The sequence below is a fragment of the Rhinopithecus roxellana genome, chromosome 13 (genome assembly GCF_007565055.1).
Source record: "Rhinopithecus roxellana isolate Shanxi Qingling chromosome 13, ASM756505v1, whole genome shotgun sequence".
Lineage (NCBI taxonomy): Eukaryota > Metazoa > Chordata > Mammalia > Primates > Cercopithecidae > Rhinopithecus > Rhinopithecus roxellana.
The window spans coordinates 104,402,234-104,421,000 of NC_044561.1; the positions used below are offsets into that span (position 1 = coordinate 104,402,234).

The window sequence follows — 18,767 nt, forward strand, 5'->3', positions numbered from 1 at the left end:
AAGGCATGATCCCAGCCATCCAGGCCCAAGGGCTGTCTCAGTCACAGAATTCATCTAGCAATCAAAAAGTCACTTCACAAAAACTCAAATTCTCTTTCTCAAACACTAGGAATTGCAAACAAATATTTGTATTTAAATCTACTACTATGAAAAATCTTCACCACACACTAAAGTATCAGATTGGTGCAAAAGTAATTGTGGTTTTTGCCATTAAATAGTAAAAGTAGTAAATGTTCCTCCCTTCTCCCCCATATAGGAAGCCTGCTGGACTTTCTGAAAAGTGATGAGGGCAGCAAGCAGCCTTTGCCAAAACTCATTGATTTCTCAGCCCAGGTGAGAGCCTAACGAGGAAACGGGGAAGGAAAACAGGAATTCAGTTTTTGTATTTGCCAAATATTTACTGACCACATACTGTGATGACAGCAGTAATAATAATGGGTAAAATGTATTGAGAGCTCAGTATAAAACTATGCTTTTTGCATGTATTTTATTATACATGTATTCATTCATTTAATCATCCTATAAGTTTTATAGGCTGGGATTTTTGTTATCTATTTTGGTATAACAAACCACCCAAGTCCTAGTAGCTTGAAACAACAATTGTTATTTCTCATGATCCTGTGGGTTGCCTGGGGTTCAGCTGGGTGGTTCTTCTGCTTGTCGTGGTAAAATGAGGTGCGGATGCATCCTGTTGGCACTTGCCCAGGCTAGAATGTCCAAGACATGGCTCAGCCTCCAGGGTATCTCCACATGGCCCCTAACCACCCAATCACCCAGCCTGAGCTTCTTCACAGCGCAGCAGCTGGGTTCCAAAACGGAGCTGGACCAGGAGCCAAGCCTTCATGAGCAGGCTCTCAGTAAGCCTCTGCCTGCATCAGGCTTGCTAATGGCCCATTGGCCAAGTCACATAGCCATGCCCAGAATCAGTGTGGGAGGGGACTGACCAAGAACACAAATCCCAGGGACACCCCCTCCACCGATATAACAGTCTGGCCACAGGTAGATAATTAACAACCCATTTTACAGAATAGGAAATTGAGGCATAGAGCAGAAGTAAAGTACAGATGCAGAAACTGAGCCCCAGTGTGGTTAACTGGCTTGCATAAGTTACTGTGCTAATTATGGGGGATATAGCAGTGAACAAAATGAAAATGTTCCTGTCCTAATAGAGTTCACAGTCCAGAAGGGAAGATGGGTATTAAATAACTGAATCTCTTAGGGACCATGACCCAAGTGGTCCTGGCTGAGTCAAAACAGCACAGTATCTAACAAAGTAAATGATGTTCGCAAATCGCAGAAACACTGCTGAAAACCTCATTTTCTTTCTAATGTTCCCCGTGCCCCTTGCAGCTCCTCTCACCCCCAGCCTGAGCAGTTTTTTACTTCTGTCCTCTCTCATGCTCTCTCTGATGTATGGAAAAACAGAGTGTAAGGACTGGGTGGTATTAGAGTGCATAGCTAGAGCATTTAGCCTGGTCCAGGAGCAATCAGAGAATGCTTCCTGGAGGAAGTGGCCTCTAGGCTGAGCCTGAAGGATGAGTAGAAGTTCAATAAATGAAGAGAAAAGGGAAGGGTCTTCTAGACAAAAGAAACAGCCTGTGCAAAAGTAGGTGAAGGAGTCCAGCCTACTCAGCAGGAGCCCAGAGGGTGGCTGGAGTTGAGTGAGACCCTGCCTGGGCCTCAGCTGGGCCTGCTGGAGATGGGCCAGGGCAGGGCTCATTTGAGTATGCAAATTCCAGGGGCCCATAGGACACCACAAGGTGTAACAAAAGACCCTATTTTCAGAGCCTGGAATGCCAGAGGCATACAGAAATGTGTTTTCACTCCAATGGGCCAGGTCCTCTGGGAGACAATAGACTGGTCTGTTGCTAAATTATCATCTTCGAACTAGCAGAAACCCTGCTGGGCAGCAGTTACAGACTGTGAAAGAGCCACTCTCCCCATTTCACAGAGGGGAAAACAAACCAAGGGAGGAAAAGAGGATCTGGGCCTTCATCTGTCCAGAAGCAGAGGTAGATTCAGAGCCCAGGGACAGAAAGGAGCCCACCTGGGGCCTTGGCCTTCACCTCCAGACTCAGAGAGGCAGCTTGGAGCAGCAGGTGGAAATAAGAGAACTGGACCATGCATGTGGTGTTTTTGTGGTCACAGCTCTGTGGTCGAAATGTTATGCAGTAGCTGCATATATACAAACAGGTCAAAACAGAGCTGCTCTGACTGAAGCAGGGTGGGGGCTTATCTGTGGCCTTTCTTTTGTCTCCCCCACTCATACAACCTTGAGGCATCCATAGGATTCAGTTTGAAGAGCTCTACAGGTCCTTCCAGCTCTGATGCTGTGACTCCCTTTGGAAGCAAAACCAAGTTCCAAGGCACGCTGTTTGACGGTCATGAAATCTTACCACCTTATCAACCTGCAGTGCTTACACCTGGGCCCAATAAACCTACTCGTTATTCATTCAGTCAGCAAATCCTTGAGAAGCAACACCATTAGCATCTGGGCTTAGGAGTCACATAGAGTTTTGTTTTGATCTCACCTCTGCCTGTGTAGCTTCGAGCAAGTTGCTTAACCTCTCTGAGTACCACTTTCCCCCACTGGGAGCACTGAGAGCCACTCTTGAAATAAATACTTAACTATGTGCCAAACACTCTACTAAGCCTTTGATGTAGGCTTAGGGGATTCATCGTCACATGACCCCTTGGAACCAGGTGCTATTACAGAGAAGAAAAGCGAGGTACAGAGAGATGACACAACTTGCTAGACATCACAGAGTGGCAGTGCTCAAGCTGAGTTGGTCCAGCTCCAGAGCCATTAAGCGATTACCCTCTGCTGTCTCCTAAGTGGGGTGTCATCCCTGCCCCATTGAGCTCCTGTGAAAATCAGTAGCATATGGGCATCCGCCGGTGAGGATCAAACAGTGGTAACTACCAGCATTGGTTTAGTGCTTGCTCCAGAAGAAAAGCGAGGCAAAAAGGCTGGGCCGAGTAACAGATAAGTGTGGACCCCAAGCAACGCTTTTGGAGCTCCATCCCTGGCTCCACAACTTGCAAGCTGTGTAAGCTGGGGCCACTTACCTATTTCTCTGGGCTTCAGTTTTCTTATCTGTGGAAATGGGGCTGATAGCAAAAGTGCCTCCTCTAAAGCACATGGTAAATGTCACATAAGTGTTTAAGTATCATCTTATAAATAAGCTATGATACCTTCCATCAGCTAAATAATTTTTGTTAACTGTTCATCTAAGGACCCATAAATTTCCCACACTCCGAGGGCCAAGATGCTGTCTCACTCCACCCTGGCAACCTCATCCCCATTTCATCCCCACCCCCCACTATTTCAAACAAAATCAGAGTCTCTTCCAAGTTTTTATTGAAAAATCTGGGTCTCTGGGTCTCCCTTGGGCTTGACAGCTCAGGCCTGTAATCCCAGCACTTTGGGAAGCGGAAGCAGGAGGAGCCTTTGAGCCCAGCCTGGGCAACATAGTGGGACCTCGTCTCTCTCTAAAAAAAAAAAAAAAAAAAAAGTTATTTTTAAATTTAGTCTGGCATAGTGGCATGCACCTATAGTACCAGCTACTTGGGAAGCTGAGGTGGGAAGACTGCTTGAGCTTAGGAGGCACAAGTTGCAGTAAGCTGTGATCCCACCACTGTACTCCGTGACAGAGAAAGGCCCTGTCTCAAAAGAAATAAAAAAAGAAAGAAAAGAAAAAAGAAAAGCATGGGTGTCCTTTCTAACTGCCTCGGGTGCCCCCTGCTGTCCACTCCTTGCAAGTGCGCCACCCATTTGCCTCAGACGTTGAGAAGCCCGCCGGTGGTGCTTTGATTGTTCTGTCTGGTCAGATGCCCTCGCTTCCAGAATAATTTCATCAGACTGCACCCAGCTGCAGTCCGCTGGAGCTCTGGAGTGCTGGGTTATTTAGAGGCAGCAGGAAGCACTGGATTGGGAGTCCTCAGACTGGTTTGAGTCTGACATTCACAATTTTCCTGGTGGTGTAATCTGGAACAAGTGCATGTCTGTAAAACAGAGATCATGGTCATTCCTGCCTCAAAGAGCTCATAGCCCAGTTTGCAAAGCAAAAGTGCTGCTTTCTGGGCATCTAAGGGTTCATCTTCAACCTCTCTTGTCCAAACCCTTGTAAGTAAAAATGTCTGCAAGATATAATCCCTGTGTTTTCATTAGAGGCTTCTAGGGCCCCTGGTGTGAATAAGAATCCTCCACGCAGTCTGTTATTCTCTCAGCAGCCATGGTGATCTTTAAATGTACATCAGAACATGTCACGCTCCTGCTCGAAGGCCTCTACTATCTCCCCAGCACGCTCAGAATAAAACCCACCCGCCTCTCCTGGCCTACAAGGCAGTTCATGATTGGTGGCCTTCCTCTCCACTTCAACTCTCCACACTCTCTCTGTGGCATCTTCTGCAGCCACACTGGCCTCTACTGTTCCATGAACACCCAAGCTCTTTCCTACCTCCACGCCTTTGCACCTGATGTTCTCTCTGCCTAGAATATTCTTATGTGACACACTTATTAATATCACCATTTAGATCTTTGCTAAAATCTCACCCCCTCAAAGCAGGTTTCCCTGAATGCCCAATCTGAAAAAGCTCTCTACAGGTCATATTTTGTTACTCTGTTTTATTTTTTTTTCTTTTTGAGACAGAGTCTCGCTCTGTCACCCAGGCTGGAGGACAGTGGCACGATCGCAGCTCACTGCAGTCTCTGCCTCCTGGGTCCAAGCAATTCTCGTGTCTCAGCCTCCTGAGCAGATGGGATTACAGGCATGCACCACCACGCTCATCTTCTTTTTGTATTTTTAGTAGAGATGGGTTTTTGCCATGTCGTCCAGGCTGGTCTCGAACTCCTGGCCTCAAGTGATCCACCCACTTCGGCCTCCCAAAGTACTGGGATTACAAGTGTAAGCCACCATGCCCAGCCTATTTTATCTTTTCTTTATGGTGCTTACCACCTGCAGGAGCTTTGCCTACCTCGTCACCTGTTCAAGCAACATGTCTGGCACCCACAAGACACTCAGTAGATTTCTTTTGAGTAAATAGGTGAATTTTCCTTACCCAGGCTGGGGCATGAGGAAGATATGAGAGGTATAGCAGAATATGACATGAGCCTAGGTTGTCCCCAGAAAGACAGTTGAAGGTGAAAGTTCTTCATAGTATCCTAGGGTGTGTGTGTGTGTGTGTGTGTGTGTGTTCCTGGAAGAATAGGTCCCGGAGAAATAGTCCCATTGCTTTTTCCCTGAGAACATTTCAAAGTGCTCTCTGGAAGTCTTGGAACTCTTGAGAATCCCCCAAACTGGCCCAGGCCTTAGGGATCCCCCTAACCTGAATGGATTGATGGACGAATGCCACCCTGAGCCCTGGGGCCCTCCTGACAAAAGAGGGAGGGCTGGTGCAGACATTTCCCATTTTCTTCCACTTAAACACCTCTCTGCTGCTTTCTGGTGGGGCCATCTTGGCGTAGGCCAGGTCTGAGGACAAAGGTGTCTCTGTTTGGGGTGCAGATTGCAGAAGGCATGGCCTTCATCGAGCAGAGGAACTACATCCACCGAGACCTCCGAGCCGCCAACATCTTGGTCTCTGCATCCCTGGTGTGTAAGATTGCTGACTTTGGCCTGGCCCGGATCATTGAGGACAATGAGTACACAGCTCGGGAAGGTAGGGAACGCTGCCAAGCAGCCCCACGTTGCCCATTTGGATGGTTGTGAGTGTTGAGAGTTGATACTTGTGAGAGCGATTGGTAAAATGTAAGGGTCTGCCCCCGTATTAGCTGTGCATTCTTGAGCTTGGTGGATCCTTCTGGATAATGTTCTGAACTTCAGAGTCTCACCCAGAAATTTTGAGGAGATTTTAGATCAGATTGAGAAGTACTGATAGATTTTAGAGGAAGTGGGCAAATATATGTTGAAATTAAGGGTAAGAGCAGCTTTGTGCATAACAGACAAAAATGGGAGGATATCCAGATGTCCATAGCAGGAGGATGGATGTATACACTGTGGTACATTCACAAAATATAATACCACGCAGTGATGGAAAAGCACAAACCGGCCAGTCTCAGTGGCTCACGCCTGTAATCCCAGCACTTTAGGAGGACTGCTTGAGCCCAGAAGCTCAAGACCAGCCTGGGCAACACAGGGAGACCTAGTCTCTACAGAAATTTTAAAATTAGCCAGGCATGGTGACGCATGCCTGTAGTTGTGGCTACTCAGGAGGTTAGGGTGAGAGGATCACTTGAGCCTAGGAAGTCGAGGCTGCAGTAAGCCATGATCGTGCCACTGCACCCAGCCTGGTGGACAGAGCAAGATCTTGTCAAATAAAAAAAAAAAAAGAAAGAGAGAAAGAAAAAAGCACAAACCAATGCTAAATGCACCAAAATGGGTAACTCTCACAGGTATAATATAAAAATGAAATAAATTACACCAAAAAAAAAAAAAAAAAAAAAAAACAGAGTAGATGCCGATTGGTTCCATTTTTGTGAAATCCAAAAAGAGACAAAACTCGTAAATGGACATTCATGGCAGCATTCTTCCTAATAGCCAAAAAAACGGAAACAACGCTCTTTAATGTCCACCAATTTATGAACAGATAAAGAAAATGTGGTAAATCCATACAATGGAATATTATTTGGCCATAAAATGGAATGAAGTACTATGCCAGGCTAGAACAAAGATGGCCCTTAAAACATGATGCTAAAGGAAAGTCAACATGAAGCCCACATATTGTATAATTCCTCTTCTATGAAAAGTCCAGAACAGGCAATCTTTTATTTTGGAGTGCAGTGGCTCAATCTCGGCTCACTGCAACCTCTGCCTACCAGGTTCAAGCGATTCTTGTGCCTCAGCCTCCTGAGTAGCTGGGATTACAGGCACGTACCACCACAGCCTACTAATTTTTGTATTTTTAGTAGAGATGGGGTTTCACCATGTTGGCCAGGCTGGTCTCGAACTGCTGACTTCAAGTGATTCACCCACCTGACCCTCCCGCAATGCTAGGATTATGGACGTGAGCCACTGTGCCAGTCCTATTTATTTTTTAAAGAGATGGGTGCAGCCGGGTGCAGTGGCTCATGCCTGTAATCACAGCACTTTGGGAGGCCAAGGCAGGTGAATCACAAGGTCAGGAGTTTGAGACCAGCTGGCCAATATGGTGAAACCCTGTCTCTACTAAAAATACAAAAATTAGCCGGACGTGGTGGCGGGTGCCTGTAGTCTCAGCTACTCGGGAGGCTGAGGCAGGAGAATCGTTTGAACCCGGGAGGTGGAGGTTGCAGCAGTGAGCCAAGATTGTGCCATTGCACTCCAGCCTGGGTGACAGAGTGAGACTCCATCTCAAAAGGAAAAAAAAAAAAAAAAAAGACAGGTGCTTGCTCTGTTGCCCAGGCTGTAGTGGAGGGGTGAGATCACAGTTCACTGTAGCCTCCAATTCTTGGGCTCAAGCAATCCTCCAGCCTCAGCCTCTCGAGTACCTGAAACTACAGATACATGCTACCATGCCCAGCTAATTTTTTTTATTTTTTGTAGATAACAGTGTCTCACTGTGTTGCCCAGGCTGGTCTCAAACTCCTGGCCTTAAGTGACCCTCCTGCCTCAGGCTCTGAAAGTGCTAGGATTATAGGCATGAGCCACCATGCACAGCCTGCAGTCACCTTAAGTAAGGGGGTATTAACTGGAAGGAGGCAGAAAGGAGCCTTCTGAATTGCTGAAAATGTTCCAAACCCCAACCTGATGGTGATTACAAGGGTATATACATATATAAAGCTGCAGCAAAATGGATATTAAAGATTTGTGCATATATTTCATGTATGTTATAACACAACAAAAAAAAATTTTAGGCCGGGCAGTGGCTCATGACTGTAATCCCAGCACTTTGGGAGGCCAAAATGGGCAGACTGCTTGAGCCCAGGAGTTCAAGACCAGCCTGGGCAATATAGCAAGATCCCATCTCTACAAAAAATTTAAAAATAAGTCAGGCATGGTGGTGTGAGCCTGTGGTCCCAGCTACTCAGGAGGCTGAGGTGGGAGAATTGCTTGAGCCCAGGAGGTTGAGGCTGCAGTGAGCCAAGATCATGTCACTGCACTCCAGCCTGTGTAACAGAGCAAGACCTTGTCTCAAAAAAATAAATAAATAGGGCCAGGCACGTTGGCTCATGACTGTAATTCCAGCACTTTCGGAGGTGGAGGTGGGTGGATCATGAGGTCAGGAGATCGAGACCATCCTGGCTAACACAGTGAAACCCCGTATCTACTAAAAACACAAAAAATTAGCCTGGCGTGGTGGTGGGCGCCTGTAATCCCAGCTACTTGGGAGGCTGAGGCAGGAGAATGGCATGAACCCGGGAGGTGGAGCTTGCAGTGAGCCGAGATGGCACAGCTGCACTCCAGTCGGGGCAGACAGAGCGAGACTCCGTCTCAAAAATAAATAAATAAATAAATAAATAAATAAATAAATAAATGTAATGACTAAAGGAATAAAAGTGGAATGTATAATGTCTTTTTTTTTTTTTTTTTTTTTTGAGACGGAGTCTTGCTCTGTCGTCCAGGCTGGAGTGCAGTGGCCGGATCTCAGCTCACTGCAAGCTCCGCCTCCCGGGTTTACACCATTCTCCTGCCTCAGCCTCCCGAGTAGCTGGGACTACAGGCGCCCGCCACCTCACCCGGCTAGTTTTTTGTATTTTTTAGTAGAGACGGGGTTTCACCGTGTTCGCCAGGAGGGTCTCGATCTCCTGACCTCATGATCCGCCCGTCTCGGCCTCCCAAAGTGCTGGGATTACAGGCTTGAGCCACCGCGCCCGGCCTAGAATGTATAATGTCTAAACCAGAAAAAGATAAGCAGGAAATCAAGAAAAGTCTCTAGATCCAAAGGAGGAAGGGAGAAAACACATATACACACACATACTCTCTCTCTCACACACACACACAAACACACACACAGAACATTTTCAAAACCTGACCGTGTACTCAGTCATAAAGCAGGTCTCAACAAATTCCAGAGAACAATATTCTATAGACCATGTTCACCAACCATGATATAATTAAGATAAACATTAAAAAAGGATAACTAGGCCCGGTCCGGTGGCTCACACCTGTAATCCCAGTGCTTTAGGAGGCCAAAGTGGGAGGATTGCTTGAGCCCAGGAGTTTTGAGACCAAGCTGGGTAACATAATAAGACACTGTCTCTACAAATTTTATTTTATTTTATTTCATTTTTGAGACGGAGTCTGACTCTATCATCCAGGCTGGAGTGCAGTGGCGCGATCTCAGCTCACTGCAACCTCCGCCTCCTGGGTTCAAGCAATTCTCCTGCCTCAGCCTGTAGCTGAAACTACAGACACCTGCCACCACACCCAGCTAATTTTGTATTTTTAGTAGAGATGGGGTTGGCCGGGCTGGTCTCGAATTCCTGACCTCAGGTGATCCTCTTCCTCAGCCTCTCAAAGTGCTGGGATTACAGGCGTGAGCCACTGCACCTGGCCAGAAAAATTTTTAATTAGCTTGGAAAAAGTGGGGCACACCTGTGACCCCAGCTACGCGAGAGGCTGAGGCAGGAGGATAGCTTGAGGTCAGGAGTTTGAGACTTCAGTGAACTATGATTGTGTCACTGTGCTCCAGCCTGGGCAACAGAGTAAGACCCTGCTTCTAAAAGAAAAAAAAAAAAAAATGAAAAGGCTAACTAAACCCATGTCAGACTAGGTGGGAGGAGGGGCAGGTAAAGGGGGAGACACACAGTGACTGGCGGAAACCTCATGGGCTGGGAGCCAGAATCCTCCCTTTTCCCATCGCCTGGGGTGAGAGGACTGAGACATTGGCTGCAACCTGGACTCAAGGCCCTCTGAAGTCTCCTTCTGTCCCCAAAGAGCTGTGGCCTCTGGGATTCGACTCTTCGGAGTTGTAGTTAACTCGGGTATCAGCTGAATCAACGAGGAGGCTTCTAGAGTGAACTTCCACGCCATACCCCAGGCCCCTCTGCCCACTCCTCCTTGTTTAGCCATCTGTCCTCAGGATGGATGTCCCTTGGTTCCACAGGGAGGCCACGTAACAGGGGAATTGCAGGTCTGCATGAGCAGATGTTGGCAACTGTTGCCCTTGCCTGTTCCCCCACCTCAGCAGAGTCCCAGCCCTCACAGCTCCCCAACCTTCCCCTGACTCTGCTCTGTTCAACCCTGCAGGGGCCAAGTTCCCCATCAAGTGGACAGCTCCTGAAGCCATCAACTTTGGCTCCTTCACCATCAAGTCAGACGTCTGGTCCTTTGGTATCCTGCTGATGGAGATCGTCACCTACGGCCGCATCCCTTACCCAGGTAGGGAAGGGACATCAGCTTGAGGCTGCTTCCAGGGCATCCTGGCAATGGGTTCATCTAGACAACATGTCCATTCAAACTGAGTTCTTGACCCTCACCCCCAACTTTCCCTCACCTTTCCCATCTTAATTAAAGGCACCTCCATCCATCCAATGTCTTATGCCTGAAATCTGGGGGCCTCCTTGGCCCTTCCTTCTCTCTCACTCCTATGACTTTTTTTTTTTTTTTTTTTTTTTTTTTTTTGAGACAGAGTCTCGCTCTGTCACCAGGCTGGAGTGCAATGGCATGATCTCAGCTCACTGCAATCTCTGCCTCCCAGGTTCAAGCGATTCTCCTGCCTCAGCCTCCTGAGTAACTGGGATTACAGGCACCCGCCAACATGCCTGGCTAATTTTTGTATTTTTAGTAGAGATGGGGTTTCACCATGTTGACCAAGCTGGTCTTCGACTCCTGACCTTAGGCGACCCGCCTGCCTCAGCCTCCCAAAGTGCTGGGATTACAGACGTGAGCCACCGTGCCTGGCTGCACCCCTGTGACAATGGAGCAGTCACAAGATTTTGGCCACTCAACTCCAAAACATATCCCACATCTCACCACTTTGAACCCCACAGTCTCCACTGCATCCAGGCCAGCGTCATCTCCCATGGATGGGGCAGCAGCCTCCTCATCAGTCTTACTGCTTTCTCCCTCCTCATCCTACAGCCTATTCTCCACTTACAGCCAGAAGGATAATTCTAAACTGTGACTCAGATCTTGTCCTTTCTCCACATTTTCTTTTTTTTTTTTTTTTTTTGACAAGGTGTCACTCTGTCACCAAGGCTGGAGTGCAGTGGTGCGAACATAGCTCACTGCAGCCTCGACTTCCTAGGCTCAAGTGATCCTCCCACTTCAGTCTCCCGAGTATCTGGGACCAGAGGCATGTGCCACCATGCCTGGCTATTTTTTATTTTTTAAATATTTTTGTAGAGACTTGGTCTCACTACATTGTGCAGCCTGGTCTCTAATTTCCAGGCTCAAACGATCCTCCAGCCTTGGCTTCCCAAAATGCTGGGATTACAGACACACACTACCATGCCCAGCTAATGTTTTAAATTTTTTGAGAGACAAGGTGTTGCTATGTTGACAGGCTGGTGATTTCCATTTTTAAGCGATGCTTTGGTTCAGCATGGAGAGTGAATGGGAGGGAAGGGGAACAGGGTGGCAGCCAGTGAGGAGGCCACAGCAGTGGCCCAGGCAGAGGTGATGATGGTCTGGACAGGGTGGTGGCATTCGTGACTGGCATACGTTGATGAACTGGTGCTACTGTTTCAAAAGAAGAGAAGATCTGACTTGCTGACTTAGGAGGTGAGAGAGAGAGAATCAGGGATGATTACCCTGGCTTTGCACCATAGGGTGGGTAATGGTCTAGGGACAGAAATTGGAGACCTCTGTTTTAGCTCTGTTAAATTTGAGATGACTTAAGTATAGAGACATCCAAGTAAAGGAAGCACTTGAGTTCATGAGTTTGGAGTTTGAGACTAATAATATAAAATTGGGGATCACATATATTGAATGGCTATTCTTATTAATAACTAATAAAAACTTAAATTGAACAAGAAAATAGTCCCATCCATAGGTTGACATTGAATCTGGCCACCTGACTGTTTTGTCTTGAGGGTGCACTAGTCAAAACCAGGCAACACACAATAGAAGCTAAATCCATTAGGATGTGTTCCGCAGCAAGCAACAAAATAACAGACAAAGAGTAACTGAAACAGAAGCAAGCTATTACTCCCCATTTGTCATGGGTGACTGGTTAGTTCAGCAGTTCAGCAGCTGTCAGGACTCTGGGTTCCTGTCTCTGTGATGGTCTTCTCCATGTTGTCAGATGGTTGTTGCAGCTCCAAGTATCATAAGTATCTCACAGTGTTCAAAGGAAGACAGAAAGGGTGCATTCTCCAAAGACTCTCCTCTAAGCAGGAGGAAAACCTTTCCTGGCACTCTCCCAGCAGACCTCCCCATCAGCTTCCATTGGCCCAGACTGAGTCCCAGGCCTATGACCTAGCTGCAAGTGAAGCTGAGGGTGGAAGTCTCTGGCTTTCACAGTGGGAGGGGCTCAGCTTGCAAGCGAGGTGGGGAGTGATGGCTGCTGGGGAGGCCACAGGGCCTGCCACCCCTGGGCTCTCATTTCCCAACCGCTTCCTTTTTTAATTCCACGGCTCCTTTTCAGGGATGTCAAACCCCGAAGTGATCCGAGCTCTGGAGCGTGGATACAGGATGCCTCGCCCAGAGAACTGCCCAGAGGAGCTTTACAACATCATGATGCGCTGCTGGAAGAACCGTCCGGAGGAGCGGCCGACCTTCGAATACATCCAGAGTGTGCTGGATGACTTCTACACAGCCACAGAGAGCCAGTACCAACAGCAGCCATGATGGGGAGGACCAGGGTAGGGCCAGGGGGTGCCCAGGTGGTGGCTGCAAGGTGGCTCCAGCACCATCCACCAGGGTCCATGCCCCCTTCCTACTCCCAGACACCCACCCTCGCTTCAGCCACGGTTTCCTCATCTGTCCAGTGAGTGGGTTGGACTGGAAAATCTCTTTTTGACTCTCGCAATCCACAATCTGACATTCTCAGGAAGCCCCCAAGTTGATATTTCTATTTCCTGGAATGGTCGGATTTTAGTTACAGCTGTGATTTGGAAGGGAAACTTTCAAAATAGTGAAATGAATATTTAAATAGAAGATATAAATGCCAAAGTCTTTACCAAAAGGTTGGTTTTCTTGTCCTTCCAATGCCTGAATATCTATTTGCCGTCTTGCTGTATGACAAGTCAGAAAGTGTGAAGGACTCTCCTGGGGACCAGAAGTACAAAGACAAGTGGGGTTCAGACTGGGTGCAGTGGCTCCCACCTGTAATACCAGTGCTTTGGGAGACTGAGGGGCGGGGGATTTCTTGAGCCCAGGAGGTCGAGGCCACAGTGAGCTATGATCATGCCACTGCACTCTAGCCTGAGCAACAGAGTGAGACCACGTTTCAAAAAAAAAGAAGAAGAAGAAGAAGAAAGAAAGGAAAGAAAAGTGGGGTTCAATGCTTGAGGTTTTCTAACTGTCCTAAAATAGTTGCTGGCTGTATTCATTTCCTCTTGCTCCTGTAACAAATTACCACATATTTAGTGGCTTAAGGCAACACAACTGCATAACGTTACCGGGCCAGGCATAATGGCTCATGCCTGTAATCCCAGCATTTTGGGAGACTGAGGTGGGTGATCACTTGAGATCAGGAGTTCAAGACCAGCCTGCCAACATGCTGAAACCCTGTCTCTACTAAAAATACAAAAATTAGCCAGGCGTGGTGGTGGGTGCCTGTAATCCTAGCTACTGGGGAGGCTGAGGCAGGAGAATTGCTTGAACCTGGGATGTGGACGTTGCAGTGAGCCGAGATTGTGCCACTGCACTCCAGCCTGGGCAAGAGATGGAGACCCTTTCTCAATACATACATACATACATACATACAGGTATAACCTTACTGCTCCAAAAGAATGAGACCCTGTCTCAATACATACATGCATGCATACATACATATATACATACATACATACATACAAGTATAACTTTACTGTTCCAGAAGTCAGAGGGACTGAAATGGGTTGGCAGGGCTGCATTCCTTTTGGAGGCTCTAGGGGAGAATTTGTTTCCATGCCTTTCCCAGTTTCTAGAGGCTGCTCCCATTCCTTCACTCATCAGCCCCTTTCACTCATTACTCTAAACTTTGCTTTCATCATTTCTCCTCTGACTCTGAGTCTTCTCCCCCTCTTTAATTTGTAAGAACTCCTTGGACCTACCTGGATAATTCAGAATAATCGTTTCATCTCAGGATTCCTAATCACCTTTGCAAAGTCCCTTTTGCCATGTGAGGTAACATTTTCATAGGCTCTGAGGGATAGGGCATGAACATCTCTCGGCGGGGGGCGCTGTCCTGCCTTCTCCACTGGTATCCAGGTGCTGGATGGGTTTTGCCTCCAAGGAGCTGGGCCTTCCAGGATGACAGGAATGGTTTCTCATGATTTGGGACCCTGACTTTCCTGTTAGGCCACATTACTACAAGAGCTGGTCAGTTTACAGCTCCCCAGAGCTGGGGGCTGCCTCCAGGGCTGGGGGCTGCCTGCAGACCTGACATTTCCCATGGTCAAGCAGCCATCATACTTGTTGGGGTGGTATTTGCCATTGCAGGAATCCTGGTCTGGAGATATGGCTGCTGAGAGTATCTAGTACCCTACAGAGGAAGCTCTCAGTGGAGAGGTGGGAGACCTGCGTAGGAAGCAGAAAAGACAAAGTGGTGGGGGCTTCCCGAATGTTGCCTCAGCTGAGAGTCCCTGGCAGCTAGTTATTATCACACAGAGAAAGACAGAAAGAGGTGGACAATGGTTAAAAAGGAAACACCACCTTTCCATATTATTGCATCCCCTGAAGGTTGTACATCACATACCCGCCGGGTCCCAGGGAATCCTACACTAACTTGATTCTGTACCTCTGAGTAGGGTGGGGTTCTGACCTTAGGAACTGAATATAAGAACAGTGGAAAATAAAGCTAGTAGTGTTTCAACTTACCTAGTTGGTAATTTCTTTCTTGCTGTCTAGTTTGGGATGTGGCTTGGGTACATGAAAGCAGAGCCCAGGGTCTTCTGATGGAAATTTGCCCTTATGATTTGTGATAATAATCTGATGGGAGGAATACACTTCCTTGTGCCACCAGTGTTGAACTTGACCATGAGACTTGCTTTAGCCAATGGGATGTTAGCACATGTGATGCAAGCAGAGGCTTGAAACGTGCTTGTGGGGCTGGGCTTGCCTTCCAGTCTTTTGCCCTGAAAAGAACATGGTCCAAGGAAGATGAGTGACAGATGGAGCAGACCTAGACCAACCTGCAGGCCTGAGCCCAGCCTAGATCAACTGAACTCCATCTGACCTGTGGACATGTGAGAGAGAAATAGATGCTTATGATAATAAGCCTTTGTGTTCCGGGGTTGTTTTGTTACATAGAAGTGTGACAGCCACAGCGAATGAGGCACGATCTCAGGAGTTGAAGCCTATTGCTTATGGACAAGGTTAAGGGATCAATTTCTGCTTTCTGCTCTTTCAATTTATACTGCCCAAACCAACACTGATTTGTCCCTCTGGTCACCGAAAAGACAGGTCAAAACATGGGGATAGATACAACACCAAAAGCATGATCCACAAAAGAAAAAAAAAAAGATAAATTGTACCTCTTTAAAATCAAAAACTCTGCTCTGCCAAAGACACTATTAAGAAAACAGAAACATGGCCGAGCCCGGTGGCTCACACCTGTAATCCCAGAACTTTGGGAGGTCAAGGCAGGTGGATCACCGGAGGTCAGGAATTCGAGACCAGCCTGGCCAACATGGTAAAACCCTGTCTCAATTAAAAATACAAAAATTAGACAGGTGTGGTGGCAGGTGCCTGTAATCCCAACTACTGGGGAGGCTGAGGCAGGAGAATCGCTTGAACCCAGGAGGCGGAGGTTGCAGTAAGCACACCATCGCACTCCAGTCTGGGTGACAAGAGCAAACCTCTGTCTTAAAAAAAAGAAAAGAAAACCATGATCCCCGAGCTTGTAAAAAATATTTGCAAAAAATATCTCTGATGAAGGACTGGTATCCACAATATATAAAAACTCTTAAAACCCAACAATTGAAAAAAAAAATCTGCTAAAATAGCTAAGATTCAAAACACTGATGACACCAAATGCCGATGAGGATGTGGAGCAACAGGAACTCTCATTCATTGCTGGTGGGAATGCACAATGGTACAGCCACTTTGGAAGGTATTTGGCAGTTTATTACCAAACTAAGCATAACCTACCACACAATCCAGCAATTGTGCTCCCATATGAGTTGAAAACTTGTATCTACACACACACACAAAATGGCACATGGATATTTATAGCAGCTTTATTCATAAATCCCAAAACTTGGAAACAATCAAGATGTCATCCAATAGGTGAATGGATAAACAAACTGTGGTATATTCATATAATGGGATATTATTCAGCACTAAGAAAAAAGAGCTGATCAGGTGCAGGTGCAGTAGCTCACACCTATAATCCCAGCACTTTGGGAGGCTAAGGTGGGAGGATTGTTTGAGCCCAGAAGTTTGAGACCAGCTTGGGCAACAAGTGGGACCCCTCCATATCTACAAAGAGTTAAAAATTTAGCTGGTTGTGGTGGCATGCAGCTGTGGTCCCAGCTACACAGGAGGCTGAGGAAGGAGGATCACCTGAGCCCAGCAGATTGAGGCTGCAGTGAGCCGTGACTGTGCCACTGCACTCCAGCCTCAGCAAGACAGCAGGACCCTGTCTCAATAAATAAATAATTAATTAATTAATTAATTAATGTTGGCCGGGCACTGGTGGTTCACGCCTGTAATCCCAACACTCCGGGAAGCCAAGGCAGGTGGATCACTTGAACCCAGAAGTTTGAGACCAGCCTTGGTAAGATGGTGAAACCCCGTATCTACAAAAAATACAAAAATTGGCCAGACATGGTGGCGGGTGCCTATAGTCCTAGCCACTCAGGAGGCTGAGGTAGGAGAACTACCCAGGAGGTCTAGGCTGCAGTGAGTCGTGATTGTACCACTGCACTCCAGCCTGGGTGACAGAATGAGACCTTGTCTCAAAATAAATAAATAGGCCAGGCGCGGTGGCTCAAGCCTGTAATCCCAGCACTTTGGGAGGCCGAGACGGGTGGATCACGAGGTCAGGAGATCGAGACCATCCTGGCTAACACGGTGAAACCCCGTCTCTACTAAAAAATACAAAAAAAAAACTAGCCGGGCGAGGTGGCGGGCGCCTGTAGTCCCAGCTACTCGGGAGGCTGAGGCAGGAGAATGGCGTAAACCTGGGAGACGGAGCTTGCAGTGAGCTGAGATCTGGCCACTGCACTCCAGCCTGGGCAACAGAGCGAAACTCCGTCTCAAAAAATAAATAAATAAATAAATAAATAAATAAATAAATAAATAGCCAGGCACAGTGGCTCACACTTATAATCCCAGCACTTTGGGAGGCTGAGATGGGTGGATCACTTGAGGCCAGGAATTCGATACCAGCCTGGCCATCATGGTGAAACCCTATCTCTACTAAAAATACAAAAAAATTAGCCAGACTTGGTGGCAAACACCTGTAGTCCCAGCTACTGGGGAGGCTGAGGCAAAAGAATCACTTGAACCTGGGAGGCAGAAGTTGCAGTGAGCCGAGATTGCGCCACTGCACTCCAGCCTGGGCGACAGAGTGAAACTCTGTCTCAAAAAGAAAATTTAAAAATAAATAAATAGGCTGGGAGTGGTGGCTCACGCCTGTAATCCCAGCACTTTGGGAGGCCGAGGCGGGTGGATCACTTGAGGTCAACAATTCGAGATCAGCCTGGCCAACATGGTGAAACTCTGTCTCTGCTAAAAACACCAAAATTAGCCTGGCGTGGTGGCAGGTGCCTGTAACCCCAGCTACTCAGGAGACTGAGACAGGAGAATCACTTGAACCTGAGAAGTGGAGGTTGCAGTGAGCCGAGATCATGCCACTGCACTCCAGCCTGGGCAACAAAGAGCAAAACTAGAAAGAAAGCAAGAAGCAAGAAAGAGAGAGAGAAAAAAGGAAGGAAAGGAGGGAGGGAGGGAAGAAAGAGAGAGAGAGAGAGAGAGAAGGAAAAGAAATTTTTTAAAAAGTGCTATCCAGCCATGAAAAGACATTCAGGAAGCTTAAATATATATTGCTAAGAAAGAATCCAATCTGAAAAGATTTCATATTACATGATTCCAACTATATGACATTCTGGAAAAGCAAAACTATGGAGGCAGTCATAAAATCAGTTGTTGCCAGGGGTCTGGCAGTGGGAGGGAGAGAGAGATGAATAGGTGGAACACAGCATTTTTAGGGCACAACCACCATATCAGCCTGGACAATCTTCCTCTAGACTCTCACCTCCAAGGGTACAGCATGCACTGCCAGTGCCCCACTCGTATCTCTTAGAGTGGGGTGGACTTTTCAGGGGTCATTATCCCGCGTCACTGTTTCTGAGGACTTTTTCCTTAAACTGCAAAAAGCTTCAGCTGCCAGTGTTCCCAGAAGGCTGAAAGTGCCAAGGAATTAACACCCTCTGGGAACAGTAGTCAGCTAATGACTTCCAGGAGTTGGTGTATAAACAGCCTTGCTCCCTTGCCCCTCGGTGGGGTAACTCTAAGATGTGTGGTTTGCATCATTTCACAGAGCTGCTCCATGGGATTAAGCTTCAGTTGCCCACAATGGTAACTTGCTTGACAAATAGGCTTTCCCGGTATAGTATTAACATGAATGTGGGTTGATAGTTTTGGTTACATTCAGGAATAAGATGAAAGTGAAATAAAGAAGACATATATCAGAACTTGACTTAGTCAATGATATGAGCAAATTCTTTGCTGATCAGGGAAAGACTTTCAAAT

The 18,767-nt window shown here is 47.2% G+C and overlaps 1 protein-coding gene across 1 annotated transcript in view; it reads left to right on the forward strand.

Moving 5' to 3' along the window:
- The window catches only part of HCK (HCK proto-oncogene, Src family tyrosine kinase), a 49,119-nt gene extending 36,069 nt beyond the window's left edge, over positions 1-13,050 (forward strand). Inside the window, exons 10-13 of the mRNA XM_010352777.2 lie at positions 257-333; positions 5,508-5,661; positions 10,170-10,301; positions 12,511-13,050. Coding sequence (XP_010351079.1) covers positions 257-333; positions 5,508-5,661; positions 10,170-10,301; positions 12,511-12,713 — 566 coding nt within the window. The 3' untranslated portion in view covers positions 12,714-13,050. The remainder of the gene's footprint in view (positions 1-256; positions 334-5,507; positions 5,662-10,169; positions 10,302-12,510) is intronic.
- Positions 13,051-18,767: the final 5,717 nt, after the last annotated feature.